This window comes from Aythya fuligula, chromosome 30, assembly GCF_009819795.1.
Source record: "Aythya fuligula isolate bAytFul2 chromosome 30, bAytFul2.pri, whole genome shotgun sequence".
NCBI classification, from domain to species: domain Eukaryota; kingdom Metazoa; phylum Chordata; class Aves; order Anseriformes; family Anatidae; genus Aythya; species Aythya fuligula.
Window position 1 is genome coordinate 738,037 of NC_045588.1, and position 15,821 is coordinate 753,857.

Consider the following 15,821-nt stretch of genomic DNA (forward strand, 5'->3'; position numbering starts at 1 on the left):
TTGCTGGGGGTAGTAGCTAAGTGTCAGTCCCTTGATGCTCTTGCTTGAGATAAAGCTGCAGTTGTGCTGCATCTGCTTGTTCTCTAGCTGGAGGCTTTTCTGAATTGGTTTTGTGTTTTTTTTCCTCTCCAGACTTAAGCAGAAAGGCATGTTAAATGCTTTTTATGACTCTCCAGCCATAAGCTGCAGGCATCCGACACGAAACCAAGTGGAGACACGGGGGAAGTGGGTTTTCAGAAATAATCCCTGTAAAAGCAAAGGCTGAGGCATGTGGAGCTGGAGCGCCTGTAAAGTTCCCTGACTCTTCTGGCGAGTGCCAACTAAGCCGGGAGGCTTCATCCTGCTGGGTGCCAGCCAAGGTCGGGGTTCAGAGCAAGGCAGGGTGCAGCCTCCTTGCAAGAGGAGACTGAGCTGGGGGCTGCCTGCGTGTGGCTCACGGGAAGGGAATTTCCATCCAGTTCTGTTTTTATTGACAATAGTGCGAAGCGCCAGATGAAATTATCTTTGGGCGAAGATGAGGCCGAGTCCTGCTCCATAAACACAGCATCCTGACTCGATTTTAACCTCGCTGTGGCTTCTAATGATGTGACATCATGCAGGGGCCAAGCTATTCTTTCTCTGAACTGCTGCTTCTGCCTTCAGCGTTGCTTGTCTCTGTGCAGGATAATCTCCTTCTTCCTGTGTGAATTAGGAGGAGCAGCAGCAGAGGGGCCCCTAGACCATCCCGACTCCAAACAAAACACCACTGCAAATAACCCTCTCTTCCCTCCCTGCCCTGGTTTCTCTCCACTGCTGCAGAGCAAATGTTTTCATCTTGGAGAGGGCTCGAACAGGCAGTAACTTGCAGGCAGGAGGAAGCTAGCCCTACGCGCACAAAACCCATTTCCAGGATAGTTACCTGGCGAAGGTAAGAGGGATGTTTTGCCAGGACCCAGGCGCATTTGAGAGAATATCCAGGCTGCTCTTTCTCCATCTTGCTTAACAAGGCAAATGTGGCAAGGTCCAACACTATGTTTTGCTTCGGAGGTCTCCCCGTGTAAATTTAAGGTGTTACCTATGCTATAGAAATGCCCTGATTTGAAATATCAAAACACAGCCAGGGCAAACCTCAGGGAGGTGGAAGGAGGAGGAGAATTTTCCTGGTTCGCTGTGATTTGTCCTGCAGCAATTGATTGTAAGTGGTTGTGAACTTGCCAGAGTGAAAGAAAATTCCTGGTGTGGGCACTGCTTTTTTTCCACACCTTTGTTGAAAACTCTTCTTTGATGCTGCAGGCTTGCAACCACGGCTCTGCTCCACCTCGGAGTTGGCAGCATTTCAGCAGCAGTGGGTGTTATGAAATTCCTGCATTTCTAAGGCTGATGCACGCGCTGCTTCCCAGCGAAAGATGTGGCTGTGAGCTGAAGCTGTAGGAACCATGGGGTGGTTTTATTGCACTCCAGGGAGTGCTCCTCACTGAGTTTGGGAATCTCTGGGCCAGTTGGGACTTGGAGGTATTAATTTGAGGAACTGGTTCTCTGCAGAGAGCTGCTGGGGGGGCTGAGGGAAAGGGGGGAATGCTCCTTCCAGGAGGTTTTTAACATTCCAGGGATTCCAGGAGAGGGGTCACAGAAAAGAGGAGGGGAAAAAAACCTTCAGATTGTCATCAACAGGAGCGGTCACAGCTATGAGGCTCAAAGAAAAAGCTTGGCTTGAAGTCTGTTTGAAAATGCAAAATCTACAAAAAGCAATTAACTCTGCTTTGAAAAACAGAAGTGTAGTAACGGGGAGGGAAACGTCTGACTTCAGAAACGCTTCTCTACCGGTTCTCTGCTGGGCACCAGGATGTGATCGGATCTGCAGGCTGCATCGAGATCAGGTTACTGTGCTCGAGTGGCCTTTCTGCTGGTGGCGAGAGGCTGCACAAGGCTCCGAGAGCCCCTTCTGGATGGGGAAAAACAGGAAAACTCCCAGAGCGATGGGAGGAGAAAGGGGGTTACAGAGGGCCTGGATGTGATGGGTGTCTGGTCTCCTTGGTCCTACTTGTGCTCACTCCAGCATGTGTTGCTGGGAGATGCCTGAGCTCAGTCCTGAAGCAGTTGCACAGCTGCAAAAGCTGGCGTGAGGCTTTCAGGTGTGCTTGATTTTGGAGGTAGCAACCTGGAAGGTGAGCTTGTGCAGGGTTTAGTCAGCTAGGTTAGAGACACACAATAAATTTGTCTGTTAAATATCCCCCAAATCTGAAAATAGACTCCCTGTTTTACTGTTATGCAACAAAGTTTTATTTTTTCTTTATAACTAGACAAAACCACTAAAAAAAAAAATGCTGTTAAGGTCCGAAATATTCCTTCACCTCCATATGAAAGCAGACACTGTCTGTGACAGGCTTACACAAGCCCTGGCCTGATCCAACCTGGCGTTTCTTGTACCCCCCTTTGTCCTGGATCTGGCGTGTGTGGGGCCAGAACTGCAAACGTGCTCCTGACCCTTTGTCGGCCCTTGGTGCTGCGAACCTGCTGGGTCTGTCTGACGTGCTGGGCTATTGTGGCGGATTGTTGACACTTCAGTTGAAACCAGTTATGCTGGGCCGCTTTCCTGATTGCTCTGGGTGTTTGATTGTTTATGAGAACATCGCCTCCAGAGCGCTCGGTGAGTGCCAGTTTAACCTGAAAGCCTGCTGCCATCCCACTCGGCAGCTGCAGCGTGGGGATTGCGCTGTCTTGATGCCTCTGCTGCTGCCAAAGGGCTGCCCCAAGCTGGGTTCTGCTTCTCTGCTGCTCGTTCTCTGTTGTGGCAGGTTGGATTAGAGGCTCAAACCCACTGCTGGCAGCACAAGGGCTGGAGCAGACCAAAGGAAGGGCTGGGGATGTGGGGGGGATCCAGCTTGCACTTGCCTCTTTGGTCTTAAAGCCATCATGCAACCAAATGGCTAAGAAATGCCTTGGGGGAAGGTGGAAGATCAGCCCTGTGTCACCTCCGCCAGTTCACACAGAATCATAGAAATCATTTGAAATGACTTCTTGTACCCACAATATTGTCGTAAATCCATGACCAAGGGGTCTAGCTACAGTGAGGATTTCTGGCTCCCCGTGTCAGGTCCTGACTTCTCGGTTCCTTGGTTGCTCCCTGCTATGAGAAAGCAAATCTGTTAAAATTCAGCGATTCCAGGACAGGACTCTGGGTCATTCATGCAGCATTCTGCTGCTTCTAAAGTGCACGTAGAAATCTTGTGAGAGGCCTTGTGGCTGGTGCTGTCTCGTGGCTTGTGTTGCCAGTCTGAGGGTGCAGCATTTGTAAGCAGGTGGCAATGATCGGTTCCTTCAGGGTCTTTTTGTGGCCTGCGTGAGCTTTCTGGCATGATTCCGACCTTTGGTGGCTACAGGGCATAGAGACAGAATGGAAGGGAAGCTTAGGGAGCTTGGTGCCATTTTCAGCTTCTGTAGGGCTCCATACTTGCCCCTTTGATATCTCAGTCTGCCCCATTCCATCTTTTTCTCTGCTAGTGCTCATACTGACTTGCTTCCACTTCTTGGCTGTCCTCTTCTGTTAATGATTTCTTGGATCCTTGGCCTTATCTCTTTCCCCTTTTGTGTTCAGCTCGCTTTGTAAATCTCTGCCTGCCTTACAAAACCTTACTTGGCTCTGCCAAGCTCTACCATGTATCTGGCTGGCAGTAGATTAGGGTTGAGTTTGGAGATAACATTGTTCCTTGGGGAACAGACGATGGTAGGAGGAGGGTGGGAGAATAGGAAATTGGAGCAGAATGGAAATTGTTGGGGCCTTTTCAAGAGGTGTAAATCAAAACGAGTGTGTCGCAAATCTCGTGTTCTGTGTTTTGTTCATAACTTACACAGCTACGGTTTGGTAGCACGAAGTGTGCTGTCTGTGTTTGTATGGCACTTAGGTAAGATAATCTTGGACAGTCCTTGACGTAGTAGGAATGTGAGCACTTTTTCTAGTAGTGGCATTTTTTTTACCGAGTTGGGGCAACTTTTCTTCCCCACCCGTGCCTCAGTTTACCTTCTGTCTCGAGACATCTCTTATACCCTACCAAAAAAAGCTGATGCCCCCGTTCTCATGTTCGTCAAGGCTTCCTTTGTGGTGTGAGGCAAGTGTCTGCTGCAGCAGATGTGGGTGACCAGATCCTGCCTAAGCAGCGCGCTGGAGACGCGTTCAGCTGTAGCATGCAACAGCACGCAGCATAGCTGTGCTACGAGAACAAGACTTTGTGGTTTGGAGGCAACGCATCGTCCCAGGAACACGGCAGGTTGTTCATCTGCCATCCTGCAGCGCTGCAAAGGTTTTGGGGCAGTGGGCAAGGGGAGAACAGGAGCAGAGGGTGCCCGTTCCCACACCTCGCTGCTCCTCCTGCCAGCAGTGGAGCTGCCCCACCAGGCTGATGGCAGCATTTCGGAGCAGACTCGTTCCAACCAGCCCCGGGCCAGCTCCTCCAGAACCGGAGGTGCTTGGAAAATGCCTCTGAGAGGCGAAAAGGACTCGGGTTACAGCTGCGGGGTGGATCGGGGCTCCCGCAAGGGCCCGCCTAGGGGAGGACCCAAGGAGGGACGGGCTCGCAGAGCTTTCGCAAACTTGCCTTGAGAAGCCCGTGGTTCGCAGCCCATCACGGAGCGAGCTTTGCCTGAAACTTTGCTTGGAAGGCACTTGGCTCTTTGTGGCTTGGGAAGCACCTCTGTCCTCCCGAGATGGGGATCTCCTTGCTGAAGAGCTGGCCTGGTTTCCTGTGGTGGGGGGACCAATGCTAAATGTCAGGTTTGGATGCGGTGGTTGTGCTTCCAGGTAAGAACGCTCTTCTTTAGAGTAAAACCTTGTGCTGTTTATGGCTTAAATGACAACAACAACAACAACAAAAAGCAGTGGTTTGAACATTTGGCCACAGAAATTTACATGCAGTGGACACCGGTAGAAACAAATGGGATTAGAGTCCCTGTAAGCTGACTTCTCTATCCATTGTTCTGTTTTAATCAACACTAATTGTGGTTTTTTGGGGGGAGGAGGGGACGTAAAACCAGCCATTCATTCCTGTTCGTTTCCACGCTGCGATCGATGGCTGGTGGCTTGTTCCCAAATGCTAAACGTCCTCCCAGGTCTTGAGGAGCTGAGCAGCATTTTCCACTTGTGCAAGCAGGAGGAAACGGAGAAGGGAGGACGCTTGCACCTTTACTTTCTGTGTAAAAACTCTGAGTTTTACTGTGAACCCAGAGCAGTGATTACCTGAGTTAGAAGGGGGAGAGCGCGCGTGTGTGTGTAAAACTCAGGCAGGGAGAAAAAGGCATTTTGCACTCATTTTGTGTGCTCACACAGCAGTGGTTTCTACCAAGGACTGCCTGCAGAGCCAGACTCGGTGCGAAGGGGGAGAGACTTGAGCCGAGTTTGAAGCAGTGTGGTTAGAGCAGAGGACAGGTCTGTGCATTGCTCAAAGGGCCGCTGTAGTTGTTGCAGCGTGTAGCCAGCGTTTTGTTTTACCAAGTCAGCAGTACTGCTAGGGGAAAATCTTGTAGGATCCCGTTAAAGAGTGTAAGGCCACGGATGGGGGTTGCTCGGACACTGAACAATAGGCTCCTCCAGCTCCTTTGTGCATCATGGCCCCAGCCTGCCTTTCTGTCTGCTTGCTGCTGTGGGCAGGGTGTTTCTTTCCCCTGGCCTGCTAAATTCTGATTTGCAGCATTGTCTGCTCTTGCTGCCAAGCTCCGAGGGCAGTTTTCTAATTGCAGAGTGGCAATGAGCTGGTGTGCCAGCTCCCAGGGCCTGCCACAGGCATTTACCTGTCATTTACCCCACCCAGCTCGTGGAATTGCACGGGTCCAGCTCGTGACCTCGCCACCTTTCAGAGGGATCGCAGCTCTCCGGCTTCGTGCTGTGCTCCAGCTGGGTCTTGCCTACAGAAGCAGTTCAGAAACTGTCATTAGGATTGGGAACTTTCTACGCTGCTGCTTTACACATGCAGAGCACAGCTCCTTTGTGGGTTTGTGCAGCTCTGTAGTCCCCTCCCCCTGTCTGTGTACCACTGAAGTACTTGTGCAACGCTGTGAAAAAAGTTCACAATTTGGGAGCGAGCACTCAGGAAGCTGGCGGGGCACATCATAGCTGCTGAACTTCTTTTTGCAACAAAATCAGGTTGGTTTCTGTAACGTAGTGGCAACTAAAGGTAGCTTAATCTGGATTTAATCTGGTTTAAAGGTAGTTTAATCTGGATTTCATTTGTTTTAGTGTCTGCTCAGAAATCACTGAGGAAAACCCTAGATCCATCGCCATGTTATTTCACTTTGATATTGCAAGGCTTCTTAAAGTTAACTGTGGTATGAGCTGTCTTTGTGCTACAGCGTGCACAGGCAAGCGCCTGTGCCATGATGATCTTCAGACTCGTGTCCTGAGGGAGGGAGCATTTAACACTGCTCCCCAGCAGAAATATGAATGGGATTAAAGGGCCCTTGAAACTTGCTCCCTGCTTACGTGGGTGGATAGCGTATGGGGCGCTTTGAACTTTGATGCCACTTCAGGTTCTTCCAGCCTTCCTCCCTGGGCAATCCTTGTACGTAATCTTAAAAACAAAGTGATTTATCTGACTTCGGCAGCGGTTTCCTTTTTGGTTTGGGGTTTGTGCTTTCAAAACCGTTTTTGCAATAAGAACGGCCTAGCCCTGGATTTCACCTAGATGATTTCCACGTGGAGATGTGGTCGGTGCCTCCCCAGATACACCCTGCACAGGTGGTCATCTACTTGCCTGTGATTCACCGTGGTTGTGTTCATCCTGTTCTGAAGCTTTCCTCCCTTCCTCATTCTTCCATCGCTTTCTGCTGTTGAAACCCAAACCCTTACCAGTGATCTGCCAAGTCTCCACGTGGTATCTCGGCAGCACCTACTTGGTTGCTTTTGCCCCCCTGTGCTGAGCTTGGACCACACTGCTCTCCCAAACATCTTGAAAGAAGGATGGAATTACTTTACTGTGCCCCAAATGGCCCATGGGATCGGTTGATTTCTCTTCATCCTTTTTCCTCACCAGCATTTATAAGGATATTTCCCTATTCAGCAGCAGAGATGGGATTTTTAAGCAGAGTTGTGCTTTTTTTGTTCCCATCTCATGGCAGATGTGAAGCAGGTTGATGAGGAGCCCACCAGGCAGTGGAGATCAGAAGTTTAGGAGCACAGCAGGCTTTCCAGACCCAGCCGTCCTGTTTGCACAGCTCGGTGGTGTGCGCAGGCAGGGCTGGGTGCGGTGCGGGTGATAATGAGCCAGCCTGCCCGCGATTACCTCTCCTCCCTGGTACCAGCGACAACGTTGCTGTTGTGCCAGGAGCTGCTGCTGAAGCGTCCAGGAACACGGGGAGATCGCTGCCAAGAGAGCAGAGGAAGATGTAATTAAGACTCCTGAACTCTGTTGTGGGTTCAGGGTGATTAAAATGAATTGTAAGTTGGTAACTGTGTGTTTTTTTTTTTCCCCTGTCTGGAGAGGATAGCGCTCTTGCTGCATGGTCTCAGGCTTTCTCTAAAATGAGAGCGGCGGCTGAGCTCACGAGAGGATAGGAACCAGTGACTTCATGAGCAGAGCTCAGGAGGGTAAGGAAAAACGATGTCACTTTTCAGCACCTCGCAGTGCTGGGAGGAAGGAGGCTGCAGGCTGGGTCTGCCCTTCCCAGCAGGGACTGCAGCCAGCCCTGACTTGAGATTTCCAAGCCCTTGGTTAGGAAAGGAACACGAATATCTGCTGTGGGATGTAATGCTTGGGCTTGTCATCCCTTGGGTTCGTTCACAGTGCTGCGTTTGTCGCTTTTTTCCCCACAGACAGGCAAAGATGTGTCAATTACCAGGTTTCAATTCTGACCCTAAAGCTGTAATGTAAAGCATCTTTCAGCTTAACGTGCTGCCTCGTGTTTGGTTGCCCACAGGACAGGAAGTTAAAATGTCAGAGAGGCGCGTGGGCTTTGAAAATTAAGACTTATTGTCATGGTCCAGACAAATGGCTTGCCTGCTCTTGCTCTCAGCAATGCCCAGTGCTTCAGAGAAACGTGGAAAGCCCTTCCTGAGACTTGCACATCTCTTCCTATCAAATTGTCACCAAGTATAATGAGTCCTGAATTGCAGCCTTGTTCCAGACCTGGAAGGGAGTTGCTTCCTGCACAGGTGACTTGCTGGTTGGTGTTTGGAAGCGTGGGATGCTGACCCACATACTGGTGTGTAGCCTCGAAGTGCTGCAGCTCTTCCTGATGATCCAGCTCATCAAGACCCAGCAGTACATGCAGGCTTCTTGCTGTCACTGACTTCCTTGGGCCTGGCTCTAGGTACTTTTCCACTTGGTTCTGACTTTGGAGAGCGCTCCTCTGGTCTGGAAGGACCAGCAAATGCTGTGTGTAGTGGTCTTCAGGAGCAACGGTGAGGTTATATCAGCCCTGAAGCACTAAAGCTACCCCAGGCGAGATGAGATGCGTGCTTCCTGAACCAGAAGCAGCAGTCCTGGGGACTGCAACAGCTGCAGGGGCTCATTCTCCATCAGAGTTTTTTAGCGATTGACTGATAAGCCTCCTTTGCTGCTGCTTTGTTTGCACATTTCTGAAGCGGGACATCTGGGACAACAAAAATAGTTTTGTCTGTCACCCCTGCGAGGCTGCGTGGGGCAGGCAGGGAGAATCTCTTATCAGATCTGGCAGGCATCTGCCGGGAGCGTTCAAGGTTTGGCTGCATCCTCAGCATGGCTTTGAGGACAGATGAGGATCCAGCTCAGGAGACGTGTAATTTTTTCTCTCTTACAGAATGTTTTCTTGTATTTGAGGCTGTTTCTGTGTGCGTCAAGGGCACTAAAGCGACGCTCAGCATCCTCTGGGCTGGTAAGAATTGTGTGGGCACGACGAGCTAACGATACTCTGCTCCCTCCTCAGGACAGCAGCGATGAAGCACTGCTTTTACAATGAGACGGTGGGGTTCTTCTACAACAACAGCCGCAAGGAGCTGACCACGTACTGGAGGACGAAGGACGTCCTGGTGGTTGCCCTGGGCCTGACGGTGAGCGTCATCGTGCTGCTGACCAACCTGCTGGTCATCACCGCCATCATCATCAACCGCCGCTTCCACTACCCCATCTACTACCTGCTGGGCAACTTGGCAGCTGCCGACCTCTTCGCTGGCATCGCCTACATGTTCCTCATGTTCCACACGGGGCCCAGGACCGCGGAGCTCTCCCTGAAGACCTGGTTCATCCGTCAGAGCCTGCTGGACACCAGCCTGACCGCCTCTGTGGTGAACCTGCTGGCAATCGCGGTGGAGAGGCACCAGACTGTTTTCACCATGCAGCTGCACAGCAAGATGTCCAACCAGCGCGTGATGATCCTCATCTTCTGCATCTGGGTCACGGCCCTGCTGCTGGGGCTCATCCCGTCCTACGGCTGGCACTGCCTCTGTGCCCTGGAGAAGTGCTCCAGCATGGCGCCGCTCTACAGCAGGAGCTACCTGACCTTCTGGGCCATCTCCAACCTGGTCATCTTCCTCATCATGGTGGTCGTGTACACGCACATCTTCATCTACGTGAAGAGGAAGATGACGCGGATGTCCAAGCACACCAGCTTCCACCCCCGCTACAAGGAGACCATGATCAGCCTCGTCAAGACGGTCACGATTATCCTAAGTAAGTCCCCTTGCTCGAGTCGAAGCCCTGATGCTCCATCCTGGGTTTTGTGGGGCTGCAGGTGAACATGCTTGGGTCAGGGGGGGCTGGGAATTGCCTCTCTGCTTCTCTGAAGCCGCTGGGGTGCTGGTTGGGTTTGGCTGCTGGGTAATTCAATGGTTTTGGGACTGAATTTTGTGCGAGCCGTGGTCGGGGCAGGCAGGCAGAGAGAATGCAAGCTCCCAAATCCCTTCTCTGGCTAGCAGAGAGAAAAGGGGCTGTTACTGATGTCATTTTTGTAATATCTGACTACATTCATGTGCTTTAGGCAAGCAAAAAGCCCTCTGCTCTTCCACAGAGCAAGCACACAACGGTTGCACGGCACTAGAGCCCATAGACAGCCCTTATCAAGAAGGATTCATCCTTTAGAGGATGGAAGGAGGTTTGGGGCAGACATCACAAGGTGACGGGGAAGACAATGAGGGAGTTCTGTCCAAATTCCTCTGACTGTTTACTGGAACAAAGCACTAAACTTTGCTCTGATTTTTTTTTTTAAGCAGCTAGTGCTGGGTCTGTCTGCTCTGGTAAATAAATTACTGGGACGTCTCAGCTCCTGGTCTGAGCAGGGTCTCCAGCAGAGCGCTAAGTGCCCGCGAGTTAGCCCGGCTGGGTTCGGTTTGTAGTGCAAATAGGAGCAGATCAGTGACTGGAAGTGGTTGGCACTGAGGCTCTGCCTCTCCAAGCCATTTAACATCCTCCAGATACCTGACCTTATGCGGGTATGTTCCGCACGGTGCTGTGCGTCTTGGTAGCCAGGCTACCGAGATGAATGGGTAAATGCTGCTTCCAAACACCATTCTGTGCATTTTGTCTCTGTGTAAGTTGTGCAGAGGCTTCTGTCTGCAATCCCCAGACAGCAGCAAGCATGTGGGTGTCTCTGAAGGACACCTCTGAGGAATACTAGAGATCTAACAAGGCAGGCTGGCGTGCTCGTGAGCTGATCAGCAGATCACGGCGTTTTAAAATCTGTTTTACTGGGCTAGCGATGTTCCTTTAGAGCGAAATAAAGCAACACATTTGGATTTTCTGCAACCCTGCTTGACTCTGGGCTTACGGTCACAACCCCCTGGCTTGTAAATCTTGCCTGATAAGTGCAGAATTTGCTCAGTCAGGGAAACCTCGGAGCTGCAAACAAAGACTACTCCCTTGCAAACTCCTGCTGGCAGCGTCGGGCTCGGCAGTGGGGGGAGCAGAGAGGAGCAGCCTCTGCTGCTCGGTGCATCCCTGCTCGGGGGCACTCTGCTGCTTGCTGCGTCCTGTTGTAACTTGCAGGCACCGAAACTGGGGGGGTTGTGCCTGTTCCTGCCTTCTGCGGGATGCCTCCTTGCCTGCCTTACGATCTCGCCATCTCTTGTGCGCAGCTGGGAGCTCCGGCTGCCTCGGAGCTGGTCAGATGCAGTGTAGAGGGGCTAAAGAAGAATTTGCTTTTTGTTTTTCTGCAATCCAGAGCAGAGGGGAAAGCTTTGTTTCCTCCGTTTCTTCCTGAAAAGTATCCGAGGGGTCATCCCATGGTAACAGCGGGACTACTTAATTTTATGGCACTTCAGTCTCCTCTGGAAGAGGGTTGGCAGGGTGGGAGTGCTGGGCTACAAGGAAAAATGCAATTCATGCTTGGTGCATCGCCTTGTTTTGGGATATCCCGTTCCTCTTATTGTCCCCACTCCTGGCTTGGCTTGCCTGCCTTTGTCTTCTCCCTCGAGTGAGTAAAGCTTGGGTCACAGGAGGCTTGGAAAAGCTGCTGTGGTTTCACAAGGAATTTGGTGGCTGGGGCTGGACAGAGTGGGGAGGAAACTCATGTGGAAAGTTGAGGGAGAGCGAGGAGCTCCTCGGGCCTCTAGGACTCCCGTAACCCGAGGGCTTTTTCCCTTTCCTGCAGTGTTGGAAGGAAGTGACTGTTTCATACAGGTCACTCGCACGGGTAGGAACAAGAGGAGGAATTCCCCAACCCAGGGCCAACACCTTCCAGCTCAGACCTGGCGTGTGCTTGTGACTGCAGAGGGTTTTTTCCCCTCTCCCCGTGAAAGCCCTGGTGTAATTCCTTCTCCACCCTAGTTCCCTGGCCTTCTGCAAACTTGGACTCTGCTCAGAGGAATGCTTTGCGCCTTATGCATCAGAGGGTGTAGCTGCTGGTGAGCGTGGAGGAAGCCGAGGGTGCGGTGTGGAGGCTGCATGCCTCCTCCATGCAAGGCAAAGTACCCGCAGCGTAGAAATCCTGCAGGTCCTGGGCACTCAGAAGCCGGTCCCTAGAAATCAATAAGAAGTTCAAGGTACATCTGGAAGGCAATGGAGAGTTTCCCACAGGCTGGTTGAGCAGGACGGGATCCCCTGATGAGTAAACTTACGGGGCTGAGTTGCTGTGACCATGCTGAGGGGATTATTAAGAGTTCAGACTTCTTTTTGGCACGCTTTAATTTCCATTAAGGAGCAAAGCAAGCAGCTGAAACTTTCTAGGTACTCCTTTTTCCCCCTTCCATCTTTAAGATTCGCATCTTTAATATTCGCCTGGCTTTACTTAGTGCTGCTGGGAGCCGGTCTCTCCGGAGAATCTGGCTTTCATTGCAGATGCTGAAAACCTGGCCAAAAAAGAAAGTTGCATCACAAAACAAGCAGGTCCCTTTCCTGCGGATTGACTCGATTTAAAGGAGAAGCGTTGGACCTTCCTTCGTGACAGCCAGGCATCTATTTTATAGCTTTGCTAATTTTAAAGGGGGCAAAGCAGAGTGCTGGCCGCAAGTGCAGGGAAAGCACTGCCTGGCCCAGATGTGGTGGCTGCTGTGCTGACCTTCTGGGAGCACAGTTTGCTCAAATAAAAAGGGTTGCAGGATGCAGTTGCCTATAATCAGCCCCAAATGCTTCAAGAAACCCTGGAGATCCTTTACGTGTGCTCCCCTGGCTCTTCCCCAGTGCGGCGTTTCGTTTAATGACAGCTTTGAATTCAGCCTCTCGTTTTGGTGCGACTCCTCTGGCTGGTGTTCTTTCCCGTCTCAGATGTTTTCCAGTAAAGGGTGTAGTTGTGAAGTTCTCGGCAAGCCTGGCTCCCTTCCACCCCTTCCCAGGAGACGCAGCAGGGTGCAGCTCCCGTGCTTCAACCTTCTGCATGAGCTCCCGGCGCGCTGCTGCTGGGCGAGTGCTCCATTTACGTCAGCCTGAGAGTTAAAACCGCGACCATAAAAAGGGATTTAGGAGTTGCGGGGCACCTCCCACTCCATGCAAAACAGCAATTAGCCCAAGAGCTGGGCAGGTGGTGGCAAGAACAGACTGAACCAGTGGTGGAGTCCATCCGGCTCAGCCCTCGCGTTGGCCAGCCCATCGCTCGGCTGTGTGTGTGGTTGTGCAAGGTGGACTCCATCGCGCTGCCCCAGTGTTGGCCACAGCTCTTCCAAAATCCCCATAAGCTGCAGGGACAGTGAGGATGACTCCGTTCAATTTGTATTCCTCTGGCTCTTCCCTAACTGTAATGGGAGAAGAAGGGGAGGCTTTCGTTACAAAGCATTTTGTTTTCCCCAGCTAGGCACGCTGAAGCCCTCCTTCCCAGGACATGTCTGAGCATTGCTTGCTGATAGGAAGTAGAGAATAATTTTCCTCCTTCTGCTTCCCTGTGGCTTGTGCTTTTCTTCAATTTTTTTTTTTTTTTTAAGCTGTTCCTATCTCAAACCTGCAAGTTTTTTCCAATTTCCTCCTTATTTTCTTCCACCTCCCTCCTGCTGAGGAGGGGGAGTGGGGGAGCAGCTGTGTGGGACTTGGCTGCCCATCGGTGTTAAACCACAGCAGCACTTCATCTCCACTTTGTAAAAGCAGTGAGGGGAGAGGTAAGTCAAGCTACTCGGAAATGTTTGTGAATGAACAGGGTGGAGGAAAGGGGGGGAAGAAAAGGCAACGTCTCCATTTTCAGTAGTTTGTGGCAGAATCCTCAGGCTTCCTCCCAAGCACGAAGCAAAAATTTAGAGGGGAAAACTGGTGTTCTCCCTGTTTAATTTTTCCACTATGTAAAACACCAGTTGAGCATCCCTGTGGTGAGTGACTGGGCAGGGCCAGGAACCTGCTTTTTTTTCTCTAACAGGGGTTCTTCTCTTCCCAGGTGCTTTTGTTATCTGCTGGACTCCAGGACAAGTTGTGCTCCTGCTGGATGGCTTGGGCTGCAAGAGCTGCAATGTTCTAGCGGTGGAGAAATACGTCCTTTTGCTGGCAGAGATCAACTCGTTGATAAACGCTATTGTCTACTCTTATAGGGACAACGAGATGCGTAGCACGTTCCGGAGGATCCTCTGCTTCATCTGTTACAGGAATTCCAAATACACACCCACGGTGGTGAAGTTAAACACCACAGACCGCAGAACACTTTCTCAGAACGGGCACTTTACTGTGGACTCCTCTATTTAGCTCTTCAGCATCGCTGCTCTGTGGTGGCCACTTTCTGGATTTAAAAAAAAAAAAAAAAAGAGCAGAGGCTAAGAGCAACCTGCTTCTAAAGCAGTAGAGACCTCTCTGTTGTGCTCAAGCATAAATGTTTCTATAGAATGCTTGTCATCGATAAAGGACGAGGTGCTTTTAAGGAACTGCTGAATGGTGCGTTGTTTAGGACAAACGTACTTTGAGTAGTATTGTTATTAAAGACTGCTATTTCTAAAGCAAGGTTGATTTAATTTAGCAGCCTCTAGAAGCATGCTGTATGCAACGGGAATCTCGTGTGATCTCTCCGCAAGGAAAGTATTCTCTTGGTACTTCAGTATTACTGCCTTCAGAAATAGTCATTCCGGTGGTAGCGTGCTCCAAAGACCCAAAGCCCTTCAGTTTTACTCATCGCTTCCTAAACAGAGCTGCCTAGTGTTTCCCAAGAGGGTCTTATTCGGGTTGTGTTCCACACTTTTCAGGAGTCGTATTCTTCTTAAAGCCTCTTCAGAGAGGAATCTGTTTGAATTGCTTCCTGAGAAGCAGATTCCTGCTTTCCGAAGTGTCTGTTACCGAATTTCAAAGTATTCTGGGCTGCTGGAGGATGTCTTAAGAGCACCTAATTCCTCCCTAAAATGGAGAGTGGTGCTGTAACTAACTGCAGTTGTGTTTGTGTTCTGCTAAGTGATACCATGTGGTATGCACAAGTTCATTGCCTATTCATAAATGTGGAGTGAGTCATGTTCCCATTAAGCCATCTTTCTACTCACTGAAAGCCCTTTGGGACAGGTTTAGGTTAGATTCCAAGGCAATCAGTATTTTTGCCTTAGGCTTTCATGTGCAGTTTGTACCTTAATATTCAACTGTGCCAATAATGTGTTAAGTCTGTTCAAATGTAGTCTTTCTCTCAGCAAAGCACCGTAAGAAGTTAGCAGTATTATTTAATATCAGTGCGAGTAGGATCTAGTTTTCTGAGCAAATCCATTTGCTGCATCTGACACACGATGTCCCTCTTGTGAGGCCACGAAGAGCAGATGCTCTGCTGGCAGAAGAATATTCGTGGCCAAGGAATTGTAAATGCTTTTTGCAGGTTTCCCTCACCTTCACCCAGTTAAATTTTTAATGGTGTGAATGTGCCTGCATCAGTCCAAAATCTAGAGTCATGGGTTTTTGTGAGAGCGGAGAGGCTAACAGAAGGCAGTCTCTTTGAGTATTTGCGTTGAAGTCTAAACTTGGAGTTTCAGGGTTTTTTAATAAAATGGCCTGGTTCTGTCAGATGACCAGCTTCCTGATTGATCACCCCAGGTGACTTGGCAGAGAAGACAACGTACTGGAGGGATCGTTGTTCAAATGCACACGTATGGACTTTATTGCAGAACATGGTCAGGAAAGTGACTGTGTTAAGGCGACACACTCTTGGATCGATGAAAACAGCCTTGGAATATGGTTTTGTGTCCCAGAGACTCTTTGAATAAATACTTTGTCCTGGGTTTTAGAAACAAGACTTGGAATTTTTCCCTATTTCCCCTGCCTCCTCCCCCCGTCTTCCCCCTAAAGCCCTGGCTCTGGGAAAAGTGCCCTTCTCCAGTTTTGTGTTGTGATGCTGGAAGGGACAAATACCAACCTTGATGCTTGCATGCACTGTAAGGTGCTGTGTGGGGGACTGCCCTGCCACTGCTCTGCCTTCTAGGTGGGCAGCAGGGCACTGCCTGAGTGTCTTGAGGCTTCATAGCCTCCAGAAGGTGTCTGGAGATGTTATAGCCTCCAGAAGAGACCAGGAAG

The 15,821-nt window shown here is 50.5% G+C and overlaps 1 protein-coding gene across 1 annotated transcript; it reads left to right on the forward strand.

The window, feature by feature from the left end:
- Nucleotides 1-4,677: 4,677 nt before the first annotated feature.
- LPAR2 (lysophosphatidic acid receptor 2) lies at nt 4,678-15,528 on the forward strand. The gene is made up of 3 exons (XM_032205008.1): nt 4,678-4,774; nt 8,869-9,611; nt 13,729-15,528. The coding sequence occupies exons 1-3, from the start codon at nt 4,734-4,736 to the stop codon at nt 14,028-14,030; spliced, it is 1,086 nt and encodes a 361-aa protein (XP_032060899.1). The 5' UTR covers nt 4,678-4,733; the 3' UTR covers nt 14,031-15,528.
- The last annotated feature ends 293 nt before the right edge of the window (nt 15,529-15,821 follow it).

Coding starts and splice junctions, on each gene's coding strand:
- LPAR2 (XM_032205008.1), top strand. CDS start 4,734: ATGCTAAATGTCAGGTTTGGATGCGGTGGTTGTGCTTCCAG. Junction 4,775..8,868: donor TGCGGTGGTTGTGCTTCCAG/GTAAGAACGCTC, acceptor CTCCCTCCTCAG/GACAGCAGCGATGAAGCACT. Junction 9,612..13,728: donor GACGGTCACGATTATCCTAA/GTAAGTCCCCTT, acceptor TTCTCTTCCCAG/GTGCTTTTGTTATCTGCTGG.